The sequence below is a fragment of the Cetorhinus maximus genome, chromosome 1 (assembly GCF_964194155.1).
Source record: "Cetorhinus maximus chromosome 1, sCetMax3.hap1.1, whole genome shotgun sequence".
NCBI classification, from domain to species: domain Eukaryota; kingdom Metazoa; phylum Chordata; class Chondrichthyes; order Lamniformes; family Cetorhinidae; genus Cetorhinus; species Cetorhinus maximus.
The window spans coordinates 28,402,978-28,428,589 of record NC_135879.1 but is presented as its reverse complement, the minus strand read 5'-3'; the positions used below and the strand labels follow the sequence as shown (position 1 = coordinate 28,428,589).

The 25,612-nt window shown below is 45.1% G+C and overlaps 1 protein-coding gene across 4 annotated transcripts in view; it reads left to right on the top strand.

Annotated features, from left to right (window-relative positions):
* Window positions 1–25,612, top strand: part of LOC144678942 (alpha-1,3-mannosyl-glycoprotein 4-beta-N-acetylglucosaminyltransferase B-like) — a 285,879-nt gene that overhangs the window by 136,989 nt on the left and 123,278 nt on the right. For all 4 annotated transcript variants that reach the window (XM_078539086.1, XM_078539067.1, XM_078539076.1 and 1 more), the window contains 2 exons: window positions 15,205–15,251; window positions 16,425–16,538. In XM_078539086.1, coding sequence (XP_078395212.1) covers window positions 15,205–15,251; window positions 16,425–16,538 — 161 coding nt within the window. The remainder of the gene's footprint in view (window positions 1–15,204; window positions 15,252–16,424; window positions 16,539–25,612) is intronic.

Below are 25,612 nucleotides of genomic sequence, written 5' to 3'. Positions count from 1 at the left end.
GGGAGCGGGCGTGCAACTGATCGCCACCCGCGATCGGCTGGGCGCTGCCATTTTATGTGGGTGGGCCAATTAAGGCCCGCCCAGCGTGAAGCTTACCTGGAAGCGCTGAGCACTACCTGTGCGGGCTTGGGGGGGCACAGAGCTGCCTCAGGGAGATTAGTTAAAGTTCTGAAAATTTTAATAAAGAAAAAAATTTAAGACATGTCCCCTCATGTGAAAGTGTCACATGAGCTGGGACATGTCTATGAATGTTATTAAAAATTTTTGTAGCACTTTAAATACCTTCATGAAACCTCATCCTACCCATGGATGAGGTTCCATGATAAATGTGAAGGCCGCCTGGGTTCTTCACCTGCCCGCCAACCTTCCCAGTTTATTGTTTTAATTGATATTCAAATGGCCTTAATAGGCCTTTGACAGTTTGGCGGCCGCACAGCTGACCCGGGTGCATGCCCAACGTCACCGCGCGTCATTTTATGTGTCGGCGAGCGGGCCCCGCCCCTGCTTGCCAACCTGAAAATTCTGGCCCAGAAGATTATATGAAAAGCCATTAACCCGAAACGTTAACTTGTTTCTCTCCCCACAGATGCTGCCAAGCCTGCTGAGTATTCGCAGCGTATTGGCCCTGAAGTTGGGCTGTGAAATGCCGCTGTTGCATTCAGCAGCATAAGAAACCACCCCACTAGCACTGAGGGCTCGGATTTGGACTGCGCTACCTTGACATGGGCGGCAACAGTCTGGCCTGGCTGGCTCAGAGGCAACACCAAGGACACTGGAGGAGTGGCAGTGATGGGACCACAATGTTCTCATCCTGAGGGAGGACAGCAAGTTTGTTCTCCACAGTACCACTGCCACTACCATGGGGTGTGACTCAGCAATCCTAGTAATCTGTTGGAACACAGATTGCTGGACTGCGGTGAGACCCTAAATGCCCCTTTGAGCACCGAGATCCACAAATAATAGCTATAGTCTGTGCCTGCATGGCACCAAGCATGAATCACATGACTTCAGCCTGAGCTTTCACAGCAGCACTGGAATCTTGCGTGGCTGCAGAGAGTGGTCATCAGTGACTGCATCATGGATGGAGTTGCAAGTGCTGTCTTGGAGTCGACCACCATTTCCATGCTGGAACAGATGGGCCCAGACTCTCCGTAATGCCCTGTGCCACACGGCAGCCGGACCCCTCCACGCTCCTTGATAGTGTTAGAAGGCTACCTGACTGGCCTGCTAATGCACCTAGCATCCCAGTGTGAATCCTCATTAGGGATCTAATGTATGCCGCCCCGTCGAAGAACTTATCTATGACCTCGCTCTTCAGTGAGTTGCCTCATGAGCTATCTTTTTGCCCTGGTCTTACTGGGTCTGCTCATGACCAGTGACTCACCATGTGCAGACCTGATCCAACATTGTGCTCTAAAGTTTGTGTAGTGCCAGTATCCGAGCTGGTGACTGCGAGTGTCAAATCAAGTGACATTGTTTCTTCATAAGAGCTGTGCTGTTGCTCTTTCCTCCTCCTAGGGCTGCTGTGCTGGACAGGTGAAACTTCTTGGGTATCTGAAAGCATAAAATCAGAAAGAAGGTTGGTGTGGGGTAAGGGGGTGTGGGATGTATACAAGATGTCAATGATCACACTATCTGCAGCTTATTCATCATGACAGGTCAGAGGATGAGGCTGAGGTGGGAATTGAGAAGGAGTATAAGGCAGTAACACACCATCATCATGGTGTGTTACTGCCTTGTGGCTGGAAGCTACATGTTCTGTTATAGCTGGTACCATGATGTGCAGTACCATCTCCTCCATCAGTCTCAAGCAACGACAGCATGCTTGTCTCTCACCATTTCACCAGTTCCATTTGTTCCCTTCTATTGTGGACAAACTTGTCCTGCAAGAGGGAGGGCAGAATGTCAGTGATCCTCTTGTTCTGCGTTTGGGTGATCTGCCTGCCATAGCTGAATAGCTGAAGGTATATGGAGGCAGCAAAAGGTGGGCATGAGGCTGGCATCATTGAAAGGTGTGTGTGGGTGAGGTGGAATACTGAATGTTAGCTGTGAGTCTTGAGTACTACAGACTGTTGATAGATGAGTGATACAGACGTGATGCATTGAGCAGTGTGAGAAATTCGTGGAGTGGTGAGTATGAGGTATCTTTTGAAGGTGTATTCACTGGCCTTGACCAGCCATATGAGGTCATGAAACTTCTTGCAACCCTTTGGCCAGGTCATCTTGTCCAGACACCAGGGGCCAGATTTTCATGTTTGAGTGGGAATCAGGAAATTTCCCAAAGCCGTGATTCTGCTTCTTACCCAGGAATTCCATTTGGTGGGTTTCTCATCTGGCAGACGTGGGATAGTGGCGGGCCAGTGCTGAGGTGCCCGATTAAAAGGCCCACTCTGTTTGCAGAGACATTAGCCCAATTACACAGATCTGCATGAGCTCCCCCCACAATCCTCACCCCACCTCTTACATCAATCAACCACCCTTATTCTCCTCACCTACTCCAACCCCTGTCAAACTCTAACCCACTCACCCAGTATCCACCATAAACAGAGCTGATAAGCCCTGTAATAACATTTGTGAGTCCTTGAAAATTTCATAAATCTGTCAAAATAAACAAACATTACTTGAAAGCCACTAAAAAGCCATTATCCTTTTCAGAGCATGTAAATCTGTCAAGATAAACAAGCTCACATTCCCCTGGACAGCTGTGTAAACAAACTCTGCTGAACAGAACCCTTTAGTAGTTTGGAAGGCAGCCAAGAATTAATTTGACATTTCCCTGATGATTTTGTTAAAAAAAAACTGCAGTACAGAATCTATTAGAGCCCTTGAAGATAGCCATAAGCTCAGAAACCTGTAAAAGCTTTCAAATGGCCAAACAGATGGTTGAGCTGAACTTCAAGAAAAAATAAAAGCAATGGAGACATTTCACACAATCAGGAAAAACTCAACAGTTTTGGCAACATTTGTGAAGAGAGAAACAGAGTTAGTGTTTTGAGTCAAATATGACTCTTATTCAAAACAGTTTCAAAGAAATGTCACATTTGACTCGAAATATTAAGAATGCTTCTCGCTCCACGGATGCTGACGGACCCGCTGAGTTTTTCTAGCACTTTCTGTTTTTATTTCAAATCTCCAACATCTGCAGCACTTTGCTTCTATTTTACACAATCAGCTCTAGATTTCAAACTGAGCTAGCCTTTCCATATTGCACCTCTTGCTGCCTCTAATGCAGAATACCCCTTTATCCAGTGGATAATCTACTCTAATGTATCAGAAGACTGTTCCATGTTCGCAATGCTGTCCTTTCCCTTGACAGCTTGCCAGTTGTCAGAAGTAAAAACCTGGCAACCACATTATTTAATGGTGACTTGCCTTTTCAATTCACAGCACTATCATCACTCACTTTAGTAAAAATAGATATAAGTTAGGCTGTAGCATTTCATGACATGTGAAGTAAGCAACAGCTTTTGTACTGACCTTTCATACAATTCCTGCCTCCAAATCAGGGTTCAAGATACCTCTCTGCTGGAGTGATTTATGTCACTTACTAAAACCTGTCCCCCTCCATCAAAATTGCAGAAGTTCCAAAATGCCCACTTCTGCAATGCTGCCGCAAATTTGGGACAAAAATATGCAGGCTCCCTACCCACCCCCTTTCCTGTGCTGATGAAAATTGCCAACACTAGAAATAGGGGCAAAAAGCCCATCCAGTGCACTTTGACCCCACGTTAGGATGGGAAAATCCGGCCCCAGGAGTTCACTTCCCTGGCCATCTCCTCTATTTCCTTTGGAGGGTAGTGCTTGATGGCTCCCTAACCCTAACCCTGAAAAACAATGTGCCTCTCCTATTCATCTCCATGAGCAACACCTCCAGTGCCACAACTGTGAACCGCAGAGCCCTCTTTCTGCCCTGTTGCTCCATTTCCCTTCTTTCCATTTGTAGCACCGACAGTCAGCAGCAGCCTACTTTCATTCAGTGCAGCTTCCCTGTAAGAGGAGAAGACTGGCCTTAAGATCTGGCGACTGAAACACATGCTAGTCTCACACACTGTTAGGCCCCCTGTTGAATGTGCAGCAAGCCAGCAGAGCAGGCTGTGCTTGGCTGCACACAGGAATCATTCATATGAGGAGGCAGTGCAAAATTTGAGGTCTGCCTTCCTCAATAAGAACAGGCACAAAAACAGGTGCAAATGAATTTTTAGTCCTATCCGTTTTGATTTTATATTATATAAAGCTGAATACTTCCCAGCCTGCATCGCTCAGCTATAATTGATTACTTTTTGGTCAACTCCATTGACCCCCCTCCCCCACCACCGTCCAATTTACCTGGTGATCCAGTAAGAATTTTAAAATTCTTGCCTTTGTTTTCAAATCCCTCCATGGCCTCACCCCTCCCTATCTCTGCAAACTTCTCCAGCCCTACAGCGCTCCGAGATGTCTGCAGCCTTTCAATTCTGGCCCGTTGCACATCTCTGATTTTTATTGCTCCACCATTGGCAGCCCAACCTTCAGTTGTCTAGGCCCTAGAATTCTCTCCCTAAGCCTCACTGCCTCACTACATGAACCATAGAAGGGTTACAGCACAGAAAGAGGCCATTCAGCCCATTGTGCCTGCGATGGCTGAAGAAGAAAAACATTTTGAAAACTAGCTGCCCATTTTAATCCCACCTTCCGACACCTAGTCCATAGCCTCGCAGGTTACAGCACTTTAGGTGCAGATCCAGGTGCCTTTTAAATGAGTTGAAGGTTTCTGCCTCTACCACCAAACCAGGAAGTGAATTGTAAATTGTAAACACCCACCACCCTCTGTGTGAAGAAGTTTTTCCTCATGTTCACTCTAATCCTCCTACCAATCACCTTAAATGTGTGCCTCCTGGTAATTGACCTCTCTGCTAGGGCATCCCTGTCTACTGTGTCTAGGTCCCTGATAATCTTGTACACCTCAATCAGGTCACTCCTCAGTTCCAAGGAAAACAACCCCAGTCTATCCAATTCTTCCTCAAAGCTGCAATTTTCAAGTCCTGGCAACATTCTTGTAAATCTCCCCTATACTCTCTCCAGAGCAATTATGTCCTTCCTGTAATGTGGCAGCCAGAACTGTATACAAAATTCCAGCTGTGGCCTAACCAGTGTTTTATATAATTCCATCATTGCTGAGATGGTCAGATTTTTAATCAGTAAGGCAATCAAGGGTCATGGGGAAAAGGGAGGAAAGTGGAATTGAGGATTATCAGATCAGCCATGATCGCATTGAATGGCAGAACAAACTTGATGGGCCGAATGGCCTTCTTCTGCTCCTATGTCTTATGGTTTTATGATCATTACATCCCTGCTTTTGTACTCTATATCTTGTCCAATAAAGAAAAGCATTCCATATGCTTTCTTCACCATCTTATCCACCTGTCCTGCCACCTTCAGGGACCTGTGGACATGCGCGCCAAGTCTCTCACTTCCTTTACCCCTCCCAATATCCTCCCATTTATTGTGCATTCCCGAGCGTTGTTTGCCCTTCCTGAATGCATTACTTCACACTTCTCTGGATTGAATTCCATCTGCTTCTTTTCTGCCCATTTAATTCTGAAGATAACAGTTATCCTTTTCACTATCAACTACAGGACCAATTTTTGTGTCATCTGCAAATTTCCCAATCATGCCACCCACATATAAGTCCAAATCATTAATATATAAAACAAGCAGCAAGGGACCCAACACTGAGCCCTGTGTTTTCTATTTACAAAAACGTTCATCAACCTTTGCACTTTGTTTCCTGTCGCTGAGCCAATTTGAATCCAACTCGCCACATTCCCCTGTATCCCATGGGCTTTTCTGACCAGTCTACCATGTGGAACCTTTTCAAATGACTCACTTAAATCCATGTAGAGAACATCCATTGCACTACTCTCATCAATTCTCCTTGTTAATTACTCAAAAAATTTGATTAAATTTCTAAGGCACGATCTTCCCCTAACAAAACCATGTTGACTATCCCTGATTAATCCATTCCTTTCTAAGTGACAGTTTATCCTGTGTCTCAGAATTGATTCTAGTAATTTGCCCACCATGAAGTCAGACTGGCTGACCTATAATTATTTGGTCTATCCCTTGCACCCTTTGTATGTAAATGATGGTACAAGGTTTGCAGACCTCCAATTCTCTGGTACCTCGCCTGTATCTAGTGAGGATTGGAAAATGATCCTCAGAGCAGTTGCTATTTCCTCACTGGCTTCCTTTAATAGCCTGGGGGAGAATTTTCTCCCCATCGGGTGGACCAATCGGGAGTGGACGCGGGTAGGCGCGGGCCGATTGCCGCCCGTGATCGGCTGCGCGCTGTCATTTTTCGTGGGTGGGCCAATTAAGGCCCACTCAGTGTGACATGCATCCGGAAGCGCTCAGTACTACCTGTGCGGGCGGAGGTGGGGGAGGAGGGAGAGTCAGTGCGAAAGAGCGTAGAAATCTCCCTGAGGCATGGAGCTGCCTCAGGGAGATTAATTTCATTATGAAAAATTGAAAAAAAGAATTTTAAAAATTATTCAGCCATGTCCCCATGAGCTGGGACATGCTTATTAATTTTGAGAAAAAATTTTATTTAATTAATAAAACCTTCATGAAACCTCATCCCGCCCGTGGATGAGGTTTCATGAGAAATGCGAAGGCCGCCTGGGTTCTTCGTCTGCCCGCCAACCTTAAGGTTGGACGGGCAACCCTGACAATTACTTCAATTAGTTCATTAATGGCCTTAACAAGCCTTTGACAGTTCAGCAGGCACACAGCTGACTCTGGTGCACGCCCGCCGAACTGAAAGTCGGAATGACGCGCAGTGACGTTGGGGGACACACCCGACGTCACCGCGCATCGTTTTACACGTCAGCCCACCCCCGCACGTTGAACATAAGATTCTGCCCCTGGGATACCTCTATCCAGCCCTGGTGACTTATCCACCTTTAAGAAAGTCAGTCATCCAGTACATCCTCTCTCACTGTTCTTATTGTATCTAATATTTCACACTCCTCCTCTTTAACTAGCATATCTGCTTCCACCCTCTCCTTAATGAAGACAGACAAAGTACTCATTGAGAACCCTGCCCACATCTTCAGCATCAGAGAACAATTTGCCTTATACATCTCTGATCAGCCCTACCCTTTCCTTAGTTATTCTCTTGCTGTTAATGTGCTGGTAAAACATCTTTGGGTTTTCTTTGATTTTACCTGCCAATATTTTTTCATATCCTCTCTTTGCTTTCCTAATTACCTTTTTTACTTCATCCCTGTACTTTCTATGCTCCTCTAGGTTTTCTACAGTATTAAGTTTTTTGTGACTGTCATAAGCTTTCTTTTTCTGCTTGATCTTACCTTGTTTACTCCTAGATAATTAAGGGACTCTATATTTGGCAGTACCCACCCTTTTCCTTTGTGGGGACATGTATACACTGTGCCTGTAGAATCTCACTTTTGAATGCCTCGCACTGGTCTGTCACTGATTTCCCTTCAAATAGCTGTAACCAGTCCACTTTTGCCAGATCATCTCTCAACTTCGTAAAATTTGTCTTTCCCCAATTTAGAACTTTCACTCCTGTTCTATCTTTATCCTTTTCCATAATTGTATTAAATCTAACTGTATTATGGTCACTATCTCCAAAATGATCACCCTCTGCTACTTCATCCACTTGCCCAGCTTCATTTACTAATACTAAATCTAGAATTGCACTCCCTTTTGTTGGGCTTGTTACATGCTAGCTAAAAAAGTTCTTTTGAATGCAATTCAAGAATGTTGTGCCCTCTTTGCCTATTACACTGTTCATATCCCAGTTGATTTTAGGGTAGTTGAAATCCCCAACCAATATTACCCTATTGTTTCTGCACTCAGAGATTTGCCTACATATTGGCTCTTCTATCTCCCTCTCACTGTAGTACACTCCTAGTAGTGTGGCTGTCCCCTTTTTATTCCTGGGGCAGAATTCTCTGGTTGGCAAGCAGAGGCGGGGCCTGCTCGCCGACGCGTAAAATGATGCGTGGTGATGTTGGGCGGGCATCCCGACATCACCATGCATCATTTAGATTGTCAGTTCGGCGGGCGTGCAGCTGTGTCGGCTGCACGCTCGCCGAACTGGCAAAGGCCCATTAAGGCCATTAACAAAGTAATTAAAGTTGTTAAGAATGCTGCACGTCCAACCTTAAGGTTGGTGGGCAGGCGAAGACCCAAGGCAGCCTTTGCATTTTTCATAAAACCTCATCCACGGGTGGGATGAGGTTTCATGAGGAGTTTATTATTTAAATAAAAATATTTGAAGAAGTTAATGGACATTTCCCAGCTCATGTGACAGCTTCACATGAGAGGACATGTTAAAATTTTTTTCACCTTTATTAAATAGTCCAGAATTTAAATTGATCTCTGCGCTCTTTGGCGCGCATGCGTGAAAGAGGGTAGGCCCCGACTCAGGAAATCCCCCGCCCACACATGGAACGCTCAGCGCTTCCGGGTGTGCGTCACGCTGGGCGGGCCTTAATTGGCCCTCCCACGTAAAATGGCGGCGCGCACCCGATCTGGGGCACCGATCGGGTTTGAGCCCACCCTCACACAACCCCCCTAACGGGGGGGAAAATATTTCCCCTGGGCTCAACCCATATGGCCTCAATTGATGATTCATTTAGTATATCACCCCTCCTCACAGCTGTAATTGATTCTTTAACCAATAATGCCACACCCCCACCTTTTTTATCCCCCTCTCTATCTTGCCCAAAAACCCTATATCCAAGGATTTTGAGTTGCCATTTTTGTCCCTCTTTAAGCCAAGTTTCAGCTATAGCAATGATATCATGTTGCCATATGTCTATCTGTGCCCTCAGCTTGTCGGCTTTGTTTGCTATACTCACTGCTATATGCATATATGCAATTAAATAAAGACCTTTGAACATTGCCAAATTCCTGTGCTGTAAACCTTTTAACCATTGCTTCTTCTGTCTTTCACAGTCGCCAGCTAATTTTCTGTTTCCCGCTCCCTGTTCTGAATTTGTCTTATCTGAACCTGCCCTCATGTTCCCATCCCCCTGCCAATCTAGTTTAAACACTCCCCAACAACACTAGCAAATCTTCCTGCAAGGACAATCATCCCGGACCTATGCAGGTGTAGACCATCTGGCTTCCTTTAAAAAACTCCATAAAACCTACCCCTTTGATGAAGCTTTTGGTGACCTGCCCAATGTCCCCTTATGTGGCTCGGTATCACATTTTGTTTGATAATGTTCCTATGAAGTGCCTCGGGAAGTTTCCCTATTTTAAAGGTGCTATATAAATTCAAGTTGTTGCAGTTGCTTCATTTTCATCAAACATTTAAGCAATATTTCACTGATTTTGTTCATTTCTAGAAAGCACCGTATCAGATAACCCTTGAGAGGGCTAATTTTAAAAGCACGCGCTCTGCTTGGTAGCCTCATGATTTTGTAAAAATAATCCCTGAATGAATTCCAACCGGGTGCTGTTGTGACAATGGGAATGAAACCTGTGTAAGATTCCAATGTGACAGCTTATAGAAAAGGCAAACCCATTTCAAGGATTTGCCTTGCTCTCAGCACAGCATTTAAATTGGGACTCCTTAAATTCTGCCGTGCTCATTTTCAAATCAAGACACCAAAGAAAAGAAGCTACAGCAACTTCACAGAGAATTAGGCGGCAGTGTATCATAAAGCTATTAAACAATACACAAAACACTTGTAGATGCTGGAGTTTAATCTGTACGCTATAGCCAAAGTGAAACCAAAACCAAGGTCAATAACTTACACAATCAGCTAAAAGGCATTCATCCAGCGAACCATATACAGAAACCACTCAAGTAATTTTCACTCTACTGCTGACATTTTGCATAACTTCCATTCCAGTTACAAAACCCATTGGGCAAAATTTTGCCCTTATTGGGCTGGCTCAAGTGAGAGCGTTCAGGAAGACAACCGCCGCCCGCGGTCGGACCACAACCGCAATTTTACGCTGGGAGGGCCAATTAAGGCCCGACCAGGGTGAAACGCATGCTGCAGCGCTCAGCGCTTAGCGCTGCCTGTGTTGGGGGGAAGGGGAGGAGGGCGAGCAGGGAACTCCGCGCATGCGCACAGGTGTGCGCAGGAGAAGTTCCCTGAGGTACAGGGCTGCCTCAGGGAGCTGAAGATATAAAAAATCAAAACTAAAGAATTTAAAAATGTTAAAAAACATGTCCCCTCATGTAACTCTGTCACATAAGCAGGGACATGTTATTAATGAAAAGTTAAAAAATTTTATTTTATTTTTAATTGCTGTTGGAAACCTCATCCCGCCCATGGATGAGGTTCCCTAAAGAATGCAAAGGCCGCTTGGCCTTTTCGCCTGCCCGCCAACCGTAAGGTTGGATGGGCAGCGAAAAATTACATTTAATTGGTACTTTAATTGCTTTAATAAGCTTGTTAACTGTTGGTGGGCAGGCTGCCAACTCCTGTGTGTGCCCGCCGACCGAAATATTGTACAAGTCATTGCATGTCATTTTACGCTCATTTGGGTCAGGCGCACACCCGCTCAACGAGGTAAAATTTCTGGCCATTGAAATGCTGCAGAAAAACTGAATTAGTCTCACTGCTGTAATCATCTCACACTTCTGCTTTATATCACTGCTAACAAATTTTCTTTGCTGAGGTTATAAGGAGGATTAATTAGGGCAGTGTGGTTGATTTGTACCTGTGAAACTTCAAAAGGGGTTTGATAAAGTCCCACATAATGGGCGTGTTAGCAAAATTGATGTCCATGGGATTAAATGGGTCGTGGCAGTGTTGTTACAAAATTGGTTATGAAAGCAGAGTAGTGGCGGTCAATGGGCGTTTTTCAGACTGGAGGGAAGTATGCCATAATATCTCCAGGGTTCGCAATTCGGACCACTGCACTTTTTGGTGTATGTTAACAACCTGAACTTGGGTATACAGGGTGGAATTTCAAAATTTGCAAATGACACAAAACTCAGAAATAAAGTAAACAGTGAGGAGGGTAGTAACAGACTTCAAGTGCAGTCGAGGACACTTTCAGGTGAAACAGGCATAATGAACACATGGAAGAAATTTGATTCAGAGGAGTATGAAATGATGCAACTTGGAAGGAATAATAAGGACAAGTATTATAAATATTGAGCTGGATTTAATGGAGGGGGTGGGGGCCCTGTCCGCAGCTCCCCAGCTGGCAGGAATCCAACATTGCTTCTTTAAGTGCTGAGTTAAATGCCACTCAACCACTTAACAGGGCAGCTGTGGGCCTTCCACAGGATCAAGGACTCTGGGGGTGGACATCCTGCCAGCCCTACTGAACAGCAGTGCCACAGGGAAGGTGGTGGCTGCTGCTGATACGACACTCAGCTGAGGCCTGGGATCATGGATGGACTCTGGCACACTGGTGAGTGATGGCAGGAGGGGTATTGCAGTGGTTGGGGGTGGGGTAGGGTGGGATTGCAGGGGAGCATGTTGTAAGAAAGACTAAGATTGGGGCTCTCAGCAGCCCACCCCCATCCCGATGCTGGATCCCTCAATAAGGCACTGAGAGCATTTGAACGAGGTACTCCTCCTGGGAGCCTCCTGTGGGGTTGAGGTTACACTCAGATCAGCCATGATCTTATTGAATGGTGGAGCAGGATCGAGGGGCCCAGTGGCCTACTCCTGCTCCTAATTTGTATGTGCGTATGTACGTATGTCCATATGTAGATCAGGTTCCCTGGGGCAGTGAGCAGACTCTTGAAGCTGGAGAGTAATCGGGGGCCATCAAACTTCAGAAAAGCACCTACCTGCAATAAAAGATAAGTAACTGGGAGGGCACTTCAACAAGAAGGTGCCCTCTCAGCCGCTTTTAAAAACTTGAAAAATAAATACACAGAGCAGCCAAGTCACAGCTCTGGGCAAAGTGGGGGAAGTTCCTCTGCATGGTGGCCTTTGACTGTACCCTATCCAGGCGGACAGGGAGGGCTTGTAGGCCTGCCTGGTGCACTGGCACCTCAATCAGCCTCATAATATTCAGGCCCCCTCCGTCTTTGTTCCCAGTGTCGGTGAGGGTGGAAAATTCAGTCCATATAGTACAAAAGCAAGGAAACCTTTATAAATCACTGGTTAAGTTTGAGCTGGAGTATTGTGACCAAGCCTTGACACCACAGTTTAGAAAGGATGTCAAGGCCTTGGAGTGAATGTGGAGGAGATTCACTAGAAAGCTACCGCAGATGAGGGTCTTCAGTTATGTGGAGAGTTTAGAGAAGCTGCGCTTATTTTTAGAGCAGAGAAGGTTAGGGAATATATAATAGAGTTATTCAACGATATGAGGGATTTTTGATAATGTAAGTATGGAGAAAATATTTCCTCTGGCAGGAGAGTTGGTAACCAGTGGGCATAAATTTAAAGTAATTGGCAAAGGATGCAGGAGGAGAAATGAGGAGAAATTATTTTACATAAGGGGTTGTTATGATCTAGAATGAACTGCCTGAAGGGGTGTTGGAAGTAGATTCAATAATACATTGTAAAAAGGAATCAAATAAATACTTGAAAGAGAAAAAATTGCAAGGCTGGGGAGAAAGATCGGGACAGTGGGACTAATTGGATAGCTCTTTCAAAGAGCTAGCATGGGCATGATGGACCAAGTGGCCTCCTTCTGTATCATTCCACAATTCTAAATATTGAAGTTAACCATAAATAAACAGCTTTTATACACTAAGAATAGTTTCTCAGCTACTTGCTATTGTTGCATCTCAACATTCTGCGTCAACTTGCCAGCAGCAAAAAGACCACACCTTTTCTCTTCACAGTTTGTGTGTTAATCTGGTGAGGTGAATCAAGGGACCATTATAGGACACGGTTGATTTTCATTCCACTGAATAGATGGAAATTGGATTGATTCTAAAATGGGAAGGCAATCCACTTGCCCAGGTTGCCACTCAAGCAGTGAAGACAAAAGTCTATCCTGCAGTTACTACAACAACAACCTATATTTATATGACACCTTCAACCTAATAAAATGTCCCAAGGTGCTTCACAGGAACATTATGGCCAGAATTTTTACCTCGTCGGGCAGGTGCGCACCTGACCCAAGTGAGCGTAAGATGACACGCGATGATGTCGGGTGAGCATCCCGACGCCAGCACGCATTCACGTGATATTTTGGTCGGCAGGCAGTGTGGGAATCAGCAGCGCGCCTGCCGACAATTAAGAGACCTATTAAGACCATCACAATCTAATTGAATTAAACTTTTCGCTGCCCGTCCAACCTTACGGTTGGTGGACGGGCGAAAAACGGCCTTTGCCTTTTTTGCGAAACCTCATCCACAAGCAGGATGATGTTTCAATCCATCATTAAAAATAATAAAGAATTTTTATACTAATTTTTAACATGACCCTGCTCATGTGACAGAGTCACAGGAGCTGCCTCAGAGAGAAGATATAAACAAATAAAAATAAAGCATTTTAAGATGTTAAAAAACATGTCCCTTCATGTGACTCACGAGAGGACATGTTTTTTAACATCTTAAAATGCTTTTTTTTCTATCTTCTTCTCCCTGAGGCAGCTCTGTGCCTTAGTGAACTTTTCCTGTCGCACTTACGCACGTGTATGAAGTCCCCTGCTCGCCCTCCTCCCCTCCCTTACAGGAAGCCCTGAGTGCTGCAGCGCGCATTTCACACTGGGCAGGCCTTAATTGGCCCACCAGCGTGAAATCATGGTCCGGCCCCGATCACAGGCGGCGGTCAGGTTCCAGACCACTCACTCCCGCCCCCACCGAGCCCGCCTGACGAGGTAAAAATTTTGGCATAGAAAACAAAATATGACACCAAGCCACAAGAGGATATTTTAGGTCGGATGACCAAAAGCTTAGTCAAAAAGATAGATATTAAGGAGTTTCTTAAAGGAGGAAAGCTAGGTAAAGAGGTGGAGAGGTGTCAAAAAGGAATTCCAGAGCCTAGGGCCTAGGCAACTGAGGTGGAGCGATTAAAATTGGGGATGCTCAAGAGTCCAGAATTAGATGAGCTCAGATATCTTGGTGGGTGGTACAGCTAGAGGAGATTACAGAGATAGGGAAGTGCTAGGCCATGGAGGGTTTTGAAAACGAGGATGAGAATTTTAAAATCAAGATTTTGCTTGATTGGGGGCCAATGTAGGTCAGTGAGCATAGGCTTAATAGAAGGATAGGACCTAATGCGAGGGAGTTAAGACACTAGCAATAGAGGTTTGGATGACCTCAAGTTTACGGAGGGTAGAATGTGAGAACTAACCAGCAGTGCATTGGAATAGTCAAGTCTACAGGTAACAGAGGCATGAATGAGGGTTTCAACAGCAGATGAGCTGAGACAAGGGTGAAGTTGGACAATGTTACAGGGGTGGAAATAGGTTGGCTTAGTAATGGTACAGGTATGACGTTGGAAGCTCATCACACAGTTAGTCTTGTTTATGCAATTGCGTTCCTGATAACACCTCTGCAACTCTGCCCTTTGCTTCACAAGTCCAAATTCTTATCAAACCAGGATTGCTGGAACCCAGAATTTTTGGATCATCTATTAGGCTACAGGAGATTTGTGACTTCCTGTACCAACTAAAACCACTATAGTACAGTACAGCACTTTGACCTTTAATGTGTGGTTAGTCAGAACATTCATCATGCTGACCTAACTGTATTGTCATTTCTATTTATTCAGCAAGATGAGGATTAATGCACCACATTGGTGGGCTAGGACAGTTTCCTTTACCCTTGAGATCTAGGATCTAATCTAGTTTAGATTGATGGGATGAAAGTCTCCTCTTTCTATTGTTGCAGATTTGAAATGAGCTCAACCAGATCCTAATAGGTCCCAAACTTATAACACAAAACCGCAGGATGGCTGTTCATGAACATTCTGTAGAAGGGAATACTTGTTAGAGTCAAGGATAAAGTTAAATTGTTAGGACAAAGTAGAAAGAACTTAATTCTGCAGGACTAATTCCATAACCTAGCATTACCAGTGAGATGCCATGCTTGCAGGGAGCATGGGTCAGGGAAATAGGGCCATGACACTTTCCTGCTCAGGTGAGGGATTAAGTCTTGCATCTTAACACATTATGCCTTACCCAGAAGTGATTGGTACTAATACTGCAGGACGAAAGTACAAAATGTATTCCAGTAGTCATCAAAAATTAAAATGACCGTGTACTGTGAAGTATTGACCGATTAAATATATTTTTTCTGTTCTTACTGTACAGGTGGAAGAAAGTTATGTAAATAATCTGGTGGAGAATTTACAAAATAGGTAAGTCTGATTTTAACCAGTTGATAGTGGAATACAATATATGGGAGCAGCAGTTCATGGCCTGGAATTCAAATTTACTGCCCTACTTACGGAACTCTAATTGCACCATGGCACAATAAGGAGATGTGGAGCAGAGGCCAGGGGGAGAGGAAGATCCCCAGAGCCATTGCTCACCTCCTGACAGCCATTTTCCAGTAGTGCTAGCAGAGGTCTTGAAAACAGGTGCTTTATATCTTCCTTATTACAATTTTCACATGACCTTAGGAGGTTAAGGGAGATTAATAGGAAGGAAAGTGTAACGAATTTACCCATTAAAAAAAGATGACTTTGCACAAAGTGGAAAACGAATTTTAAGTATGAGCCATATATGTACTGCTGGTAAAGAGCCTTGCGCACAGGCCACGTATATCTGAAAATCATGGGCAGTGTGCCAGCGATTCCCCAGTATGCACAGCTGGCTGGCAAGGCTCCCTGCTGGTAACACATTGATAAGATCAGCCCTTTAGTGTGCTAATCTGAAATCGTGGCTATGTTTACACGGAACAGGTTAATTTCAGATTTTGCACTCACAGACAGGAACCTCGCCTGGGACCACATATTGGAAGCAAGTTAAATGCGCTCATATCAAATTCCCTTCTCTGCTATCTTAGTGAAAGAGTTAACTCCAAACTGGAAATGAAATTACACTTGGATTGACGTTAGGGTAGAGAGGAAATTGTCATTTCTACCCTGAGCTTCCTGATTAGCATAAACTACTTTTCAGGTTATTCCTAATTCAACTCCCAAGTTAATCTTCCATGGATTCTGCTAATACTTTATGGTAGTCGCCAGAATTTTTTGAAGCATTCACTGTCATAAAAATATTGAAACGTACATTGCATTTTGTGTGACATAAATGCATGGAGATTACACCGACGGATACTAGGAATAAACCTGTTAATGTGTTTTCACAATCTTAGTAACAATGTTAACCTATTTAAATAAACTTGTTAATAGTTGTAATAAATTAGCTGTCATTTAGTGCATTGGTCAGTAATATCACACAGTGCAATTTCAACCCTAAGAGTATGAAAATAAATTATTTTTGAAAGTTACCAGAAAATCACTAGTGTTCTCTTCTGTAAGTTTGTTCTGAAAAATGATAATTCTGAGTCATTGATATATTACCCACAGGTACTCCTATGAAATACAATCAGGACTTCTTGAGATCATCTCCCCTTCTGCTAATTTTTATCCTGACCTCTCAAATCTGAGGGAAACCTTTGGAGATTCCCAACAGAGAGTAAAGTAAGTCACTCTATGAATTTTGAAGCAGCTTACCAATATATTTTCCAACAAAAAACATTCTATAGATATTACAATATAACTGAGGAAGATATTGGGAGGGATCTCTTTACATCAGAAAGCCTCCATTACGCTTTCAACTTTGACCATCATCTCACCTTAATACAGGGTACATTGCATGTGGCAGAGTTTGATCAATGTGGAGTTTGTGTATGGTCACAAAATTTGGTGCTTTAACATCTGTTTTTTTTAATGCTACGAATGCCGCTTTGCCTCCAAAATGGCATCCAAGGCATTCATGCACACTTTTGTTCTGGTGATGACACTGCTAGATGTTGTTTTGGTGAGGGCTTAGCACATGCATAGGGAGCATCTGCAGGAAATATGCCGAGTACGCAGATCCTGATGTCAATGTAATGCTGATCTGACGCCAGCACTGCCATTTTGGAGTTCAATACTCCAGCAAGCACTGTCTCTTAAACAATTGAGCATACTGGAAACAGCTCCTACCAGCACTATTTAAAGGGACTATCAACTGTTTATAAGTAGTTGCTGATTGATTTCTGTGATTGCTGTGATTATAGAAGTATTTGTTAGTTTCTAAAATTGTGTAATGTTGCTGAAGTTCAGGGAGTCCTGTGACACGTGCTGAAGGAATTAGTTCTTACTTCAAGAAGTCTGCACAAACCACTTGCTGCCAGACATGGATGCAATAGTTTGCATCCCCCTTGAGCTAGAGTATGACTTAGAAAATAAGCAGAGGTATCACAGAGCAGGACAAGCTGCTGGAAGAGGGAGGAGCAGGAGTGGGAAAAGCAGGAGACCATATCCACCCAGGATATTCAGGGATTCTCAGCGAGGAACAGTGTGTCAGCGGCCTCCACTCCAAAGGACATCCTCACTGATATCTGCCACCTGCTGCAGCCACAATTGTAGCTTCAGAGCAGGGCGAGGATCTCATTACCACCAGCTGTGAAGGTGGCCGCAATGATAAACTTTTAAGCATCTGGCTCTTTCCAGGCTGGAGCAGGTAATATTTGCAACAATCATCAGTTCACCATCCAGTGTTGCATAAGGGAGATCACTGAGGTTTTGTATACAAAAAGAACCAAATACCTTTCACTCTCTCTTGCCAGAAAGAAGCAGGAAGAACGAGCATTGCATGAAGCTTTCCCTTGGTACAGACTGCCATTGACTGCACACAGGTTGCTTTGCGGGCACTGCATGTCAACTTCAAGATATACCACAACGGGAAGGGATGCCACTCCCTAATAAGTGAAGCTGTTGTGCGATTATACCTAAAGAATCCCAGCAGTCATGATAATTTCATTCTGCATCGGTCTGCTGCACAACACAAATGTAGGCAGCACGCATATCACGAAAGCCCTCACATCTTTTCTAAAGTGCAGTGTCCAGGACTGGATGCAGTACTCCAGCTGAGGCCGAACTAGTATCTGAAACTAGTTCATCATAACCTCCTTGCTCTTGCATCCTATACCACGATCAAAGTCTAGGATACTGCATGCTTTTTTAACCACTCTCTCAGCCTGTCCTGCCACCTACAATGACCTACAATGACTTATGCACATAGACCCAGTTCCCTCAGCTCCTGCACGCACTCTAGAGTTGTACTCTTTGTTTTATATTGTCTCTCCATGTTTTTCCTACTGATATGAATCACTTCACATTTCTCCATGTTGAACTTCATCTGCCACCTGTCGGCCCATTCCACCAACTTGTCAACGTCCTTTCAAAGTCCTACATGATCCTCTTCATAGTTCACAATGCTGACAAGTTTTGTATTATCCACAAATTTTGAAATTGTGCCCTGTACACCAAAGGTCTAGGTCATTAGTATATATCAGGAAGAGCAAGGGTCTCAACACTAACCCCTGCGGAATTCCACTACAAACATTCCTGCACCCCCAAAAACACCCATTAACCGCTACTCGTTGTTTCCTGTCACTCAGCCAATTTCATATCCATTTTGCTCCTTTTCCTTTTATTCCATGAGCTATAACTTTTCTCACAAGTTTGTTGTGTGGTGCTGTATCAAATGTCTTTTGGAAGTACACGTATAACCACATCAACTGCATCACCCGCATCAAACCTCGCCGCCACCTCTTCAAAAAACTTAAGTTAGTTAAGCATGATTTTCCCTTAAGAAATCCATGCTGGGTTTCATCAATTAACCCACATTTGTCCATGTGATTATTAATTTTGTCCCCAGTTATTGTTCTAGAAGTTTCCGCACCACTGTAGTTGATCTGACTGACCTGTAGGTGCTGTGCTTATCTTTACAGCTTTTTTAGAACAAGTGTGTAATGTTTGAAATTCTCCAGTCCTCTGGCACCACCCCTGAGACTAAGGAAGACTGAAAAATTATGGCCAGTGCCTCCACAATTTACTATCTCACTTCCCTCAGCATCTTTGGATGTATCTCATCCGGTCCTGGTGCCTTATCAACTTTAAGTGCCTATTCAATACTTGCTCCTTATAAATTTTAAACCTTTCTTGTGTCTGATTTACCTCCAAATCTTCCCTCTGTCACTGACTATCATTGGGAGGAATTTTCCATGCCCACTGGCGTCAGGTGAGCATGAGCAGACAATGTGGCGAGAAGGCCAAAAATCGGTTTCACGCCATCATGAAACCAGTTTGCAATCGTCCACTCCACCCATCAATGGCAGGCCACCTTTCCTGCCGCCAGACGTCAGAAATACATCGACATATCATTATAAGCCCTGCTCATAAGAATCAGCCCCCCACGTCAAATTCACCACCCACGTCGGCGGGAAAACATGCCGGTGCAGAACACATCTTGACAAGTGTGACGTGCAGGAATCGGGACTTACCGTCAGGGCCTTGCTAAAATCGCGGAGGTCCAAGGAGCAGAAAACGCTGGAGCCCTCCAGGAACTAGACCCTGGAGGAACACGTGCATCATATGCTGGGTGGATTTATATGGACTAGGCTTTGGAGGAGGGTGTACCGGAGGAGGAGGTTGTAACTGGGGAGAATGCAGCAACTGGGGAGGTAGTTGTCAGCAGGGTAGGAAGGTTTGAGTGAAGTCGTTCGAAGGGGGGAAGAAATTCAGAGGAGGGAAGGACTTTGGGTGGATGAAAGTGTTTGGTGGGTGGGAAACTGAGTTTGGAGGGAAGCAGGACTTCGGGTGGAGGAAGGAGTTCGGCGGGGGAAAGGAATCCAGGAGGAGGAAGAAGTCCAGGGGGAGGAAGGGTGGAGGAAGGTGTAAGGGGGAGGGGGGGCTGTTGTCCAGGTGAATGTGCAACGGAGGGGCCTGTTGAGTCGATGACTGCCTCCTGGGGAGCAAAATGAGGGTGGGTATGGTAGGAGGGAATGAGGAGAACGAGAGAGGGCAGAGTGAGCCGGTAGAGTGAGGGTGCGATGGTAGTGGTTGAAGGGACGGCGAAGGTGGTTCATGGGAACTTGGAGGCAGAGATGGACCCTGGAGGTGGGAAGGAGGAGGTCGGGGAGGTCAAGGTGAATGGGGGTGGGATTCTTTGGAAGGTAGAGAATGTGCATGTTCATCTGGACAACCTGGAAAGAAAAGAGTTCTGGCTGGTAGGTGACAGTGAAGAGATGGAAGGTGATGCCAGGGGGTTCAAGAATGATGGGGGAAAGGACTTGGGTGACTGGGGTTGGGGAAAGGATGGGGGAACTAAAGACATACTTCACTAGTACCATTTTGCAAAATGGAGAGTGAAAGGAGCCTTATGTTGGGTGGGAACAGGTGCTCCATGGGACTGTGATCGGTGGGTGGGTGGGTGGAGATGCAGGTCAGTTTAGATGGACTACTGAAAAGCAAGCCCCAGCAGGCAGCATTGAAAATGCTCGGAACATTGAGATGAGTGTGATGGAGAAAGGATCTGCATGTGTGGGAGAGGCTTGCACGAGCCTCTGAAAGGGCCTGCCACACACACTTCTCCCTTTAGAATCACTCGTGGGCTGGCTGCGTGCAGCTGAACTGCTGGCGGGGGCTGTGGGGAGGGGTGATGCAGGGAGAGGACTCGTGAAGCCTGTAAATGAAGCTGAAAGATACCATTACACATTATTCAGTGGAAGCGAATATATTTTCCGATTATAAAGTGACAAAATGTGTCCACCCGTGTAACCACTTGTGATCAGAAATTCTTAACTTTTCTAGACCAACCACTTCTTCTAGGTGCTACCCTGACATCTGCTGCTGGGGTGCCTGCGCAATGATGGCCCTGTTGCCTCTGGAGAGCCAAGGTCTTGGAGGACCTGGCTTGCTTTGGCTGTCCTCCTGTAGGCCAGCTGCTCCCTCTACGGTGACAGAGGATGAGGTTGAGGGGATCACAGACAAAGGGGGCTCTCAGAGAGAGAGGACAGCCTCTGCGATTTCTGAGTGGATGACCCAAGGGTGTCCAGCTGCCACTCCTCCTCCCTTCGGGTGCCGGAGGGCCCCGGCCTGACTCCTTGAGAGAAAGGAGCACCTAGAGGGACATCGAGGTGCTCCATTTCCCTTTCTCGTTGCCACTGCAGGAACTCACTGGTGGAGTGCAGGTCTGCGCACATCTCCGTGTTCTACTAGACCAGGGTCTCCATGGCATCCACCATCCTCCCCATGGACACCTCTATATGTGCACATGTCGGCACCACTTCATCAGAGAGCAGGTGGACGCACTCCTCCAACTCGCATGCCACTCCGATGAGGGCCTCCAACAGTTCTGCATGATGTTCTCCCGCCTTCCGCTAATCTTCACGATCAGTTGGAAGGCCGAATCCAGAGGCTCGTCATCTGACCTCACAGATGCCTCTTCCATGGGTGGGATGCGGTTTCATGTAGGTTTTTAAAAATTTAATTAAAGTTTTTTATAAGTTATGGACATGTCTCAACTCATGTCACAGTGTCACATGAGGGGACATGTCATGGATTTTTTTTTTTAAATATTTTTTATTGTGAAGCCAATCTCCCTGAGGCAGCACTTAGCCTCAGGGAGATGAGTGCGCTCTTTCGTGCACATGCGCGAAAGAGTGCACTCTTGGGTTTCAGGAATCCGGCCCCCCGCCGGCACAGGGAGCGTATAGCACTTCCTGGTGGATGTCACACTGGGTGGGCCTTAATTGGCCCATGCACGTAAAATGGCGGCGTGCCCCCGATCGGGGGTGCTGATCGGAGGTGCGCCTCTTGCGCACCCGCACTTCAACTTCGCCCCCCGATGGGGGAATATCCTGCCCATTATGTCTTTGGACTTTATCTCCCTGATAATAAAACCCTCTCATAGCACTAAGTTTTACCAGGAATCTGTGGGAAAAATAAACACACCGTTTCTAAATTTCATCTGGCTAGGTAACACATTTCACCCCTCCATTGAAAACAATCTAGTCTGGTTTATTTCAAAATGCAAATGTTCCCTTGATACCAATATTTCTAAACTTCCCCATGTTTATCTAGTTAACATTTCAAACCTAACCTCCCTTCTTAGAACAAAGCACCCAGCCTAATTCAATCACACACAGACACTTATAGATACGTAGACACATCCCATTATTACTCTATTTTACAGTACATTCCATAACATTATGAGAATTATTATATCTTCCTGACAGTAAGGACCTGAATGGAGCTGAGGGATGGCTAGCTGAGGGTGTTGGTCGCTTGGCAGAGCTCCCTGTGAACCAAAGTAGAGATGATTAGTGCATGGCGGCAGAGTTAAAAGCAGGAGAGAGAGCACTCACAGTTGCATTGAAAGAGGGATGATGTGGTACAGGATCCTTACGTGGGCGTTCACCACCGGCCTCACCATCCCTGCAGGCACGGTCCATGTCTTCACCAGTCAGCGCGATGGCACACTCCTCAAAGTGAGTGAGGACCCTAATGTGGGCCTCTCCACTCCCGATCTGGGACCTCTCCCTGCTGCTGCGAGCCAGTTTCTCCTACATGAAAATAGATGGAGAGAGTGTGAGCAGGACGCATGGCACTGCGTGGAATGTTTGTGTGGTGAGCGGAGACATGGTCAGGATGAGGGCGTGAGCTCGACGGGATATGAGCCTGATGGAGATGTGAGGGCGTGTGTGAGAGTTAGTGGTCTTGTCCCTTGAGGTGTGAGATCTCTTTGGATGTGTGATGGGTTTGTGAGTGTGAGTTGAGAGTGCTAAGAAGAGTGAGTTATCCTGATGGAACAGATGAGACCATTCATCCTCTTTCTGCACCAGGTGGCTGTCCTCTTGTGCAGGACGTTGGCGCTGACTACCTGTGCCACCGCCTCCCTGCAGGATTGGTGACCTTGCTTGCTAGTCTTCACCCAGAGCGGGAGTAGAGGGCATCATGGCAGAAGGCGTCCCAGGGACGTGTCACTGAATCAGGAGGCTGCAGTCCTCTTGCCTTTTAGGTCCATGTCTTCTGTGCAGCAGTGCTGGGCTGGAAGCACTGAGAGGTGCGCGCACGGCTGCACTTTAAATGTGTCGCCTGGCATGAGAAAGCGGTGAGGTGACAGCGTGGCAGGCAAATCGGAGGCCACCTGCCAGCGAAACGGTATGTTTCCTGGGAATGCATGATTAATGAGGTGAGATTGGGACAATACGACACAAAAACCCACCTTTGCTGCCAGCAGGTAAAACATAATTTTCCCAGCCCCTAACGCACTTAGTGCGAATCTGGGATGATTCTGCCTAATAATTCCACAAACAAAGTAGCTAACTATACACCGATATACGTTTGGTGCTTTTGTCTATGCTACAACTTTTGATTGGCTGAGACAGGTTAGAGTTGACCTGGCATAGATTGAGTCAAATCCCTCTTATGGTTATGCTGGCATGAGACCTGTGTCATCAGGGACAGGTAATGTTTCAACAGAAAGGAAGAAGTTTGTTGCTAATGACTGCCTGGAGACACTGGTGGCACAGTTAATTAAAACTTAACTCCTAATATGTGTGTAAAACAACTCCAGACATAAGGCAACTGTAAGGAGGCTATGGAGCAGTTAGTTACCAAATAGATAATGCTGTATTTAATGCAAATAAATAAAATAGTATTCAGATACTTACAACAAAATCTCCACAACAATTTTCATATAATATCTCATTTAATAATTCATAGCAAATTTCAGAAATTTGGGAGGTAGTTCTGCAACAAACAGTCCAATGCAAGTTATTCTGATTATTTTTCATCTTCCTGCAAAACAGTGCTCTACCTAGCTATTACTATTCTTTGGAAGGAATTCTAAGGCAGCACACAGTGAAAGAATTATATTCTCTACTGCCATTAAATTAAACTCACCCATTGCCAATGGGAAATGAGAAGTTTTTAAATATAAAACATCAAATAATGCAAGTTCTTAACGTAGTGTTGAAGTATTTAAAGAGCATTTTAACATATCTCTTAAGTACCTCAGGGTGCCACACCCAACATCCGAGGCTGCTAACAAGTTCCCTTGATAAGTGTTTGGAGTGCTTAGCATTTATCCAAAAATAGTCAGGCATAAATCAATGTAACAGAGGTGAGGGAGGGTTCGGGTGAAGGGAGACTTAGAAATCCAAAGAGAAAGGTCGAGATATTGGAACAGTATAGTGACGTGGGTAAAGACAAGCAGTGTGAGACAGGAGGGGACAGAGAGCTTAACAAAAAATATACTTAAGCGAATAAGGTCATTGCAGGGAATAGAGGTAAAAAAAAATGAAATTAAATGCTCTTTATCTAAATGCACGAAGCATCTGCAATAAGATAGATGAACTAGTGGTACAAATAGAGGTAAATCATTTAAATCTAATTACCATTACAGGATTTTCAGGTTGTCGGGCGGGCGCGGTGGGCCCAGGAGCAGCCGGGAAACAGCCCGCCGCCCGTGATCGGTCCCCAAATGCGATTTTACACTGGCTGGCCAATTAACGGCCAGCCAGCGTAAAAGGTAAGCTGAGAAGCTCAGCGCTGCCAGGGTGGGGGCAGGAGGAGGGCAGACGCAAAAGTCTGCTCGTGCACTGGGGAGCGCACACTGAAAGCTCCCTGAAGGCAGAGAGCTGCCTCAGGGAGCTGAAGAATTTTAAACCAATGAATAAAGTTTTTAAAAATCGAGAAAAAATGTCCACTCAGCAGACTATCTCACCTTAACGTGTATATTTGAAAAATTCTGCCCAAAAATTTTTATTTTTTTTAAATTTAATTATAAAAACCTCATCCCGCCCGTCGATGAGGCTTCCTAAAAAATCCAAAGGCCGCCTGGCCGATTCGCCCGCCTGCCAACCGCAACGTTGGATGGGCAGAAAAATATACAGGTTGATTAAGTGATTAATAGCCTTAATAGGCCTCTTAATTGTTGGCGGGCATGCTGCCGAATCTCGCACATGCCTGCCAACTGAAATGTCATGCGAGTGCGCAATGACATCGGGACGCTCGCCTGACATCATCGCGTGCTATTTCACGCTTGGGTGCACACCTGCACGCCAAGCAGAAATTCCTGCCCATGGTTACAAGGTGTTCAAAGTTGGGAAATAAATATTCCAGGGTACGCAATATTTAGGAAAGACAGACAGATTGGCGAAGGAAATTGGGTAGCCCTTATAGTAAAGGATGACATAAGGACGTTAGTGAGAAAAGATCTGGCCTCTGAAGATCAAGAAGTAGAATCAGTATGGGTGGAAATTAGTAGTAGCAAGAGTCAGAAAACACTGGCAGGAGTGCTTTAAAAGCCCCTTAACCGTGGTTTCACTGTTGGGCAGAGTATTAAACAAAAAATTACTGGAGCATATGTTACGACCGAGATGGGAGGAGTGCACTGTCTATCTGTAGTTCCACTACTCCATGGGTCACAACATATATTTAAATTATTTCTCCAGCTAGCTATACGGCCAAATATGTGCTTTACCTATTAATCTCAGAATGACCACTCAATGCCTAGGTTTCTTCAATAAACAGCAAAATTATTAGTTTAATTTTAAACTAGACTGGTCAAGTGGAAAGTCAAAGTTTATTAACATATAGTATGAAATATGAAAGTATAATAATTACCCCTTCTGAACCCTAACACAAACACACCAAAAAAAAGATAAAATAAAATAGGGAAATTCTTCCAAATAGTTCAAGTCAAAGATTCAAGGGAA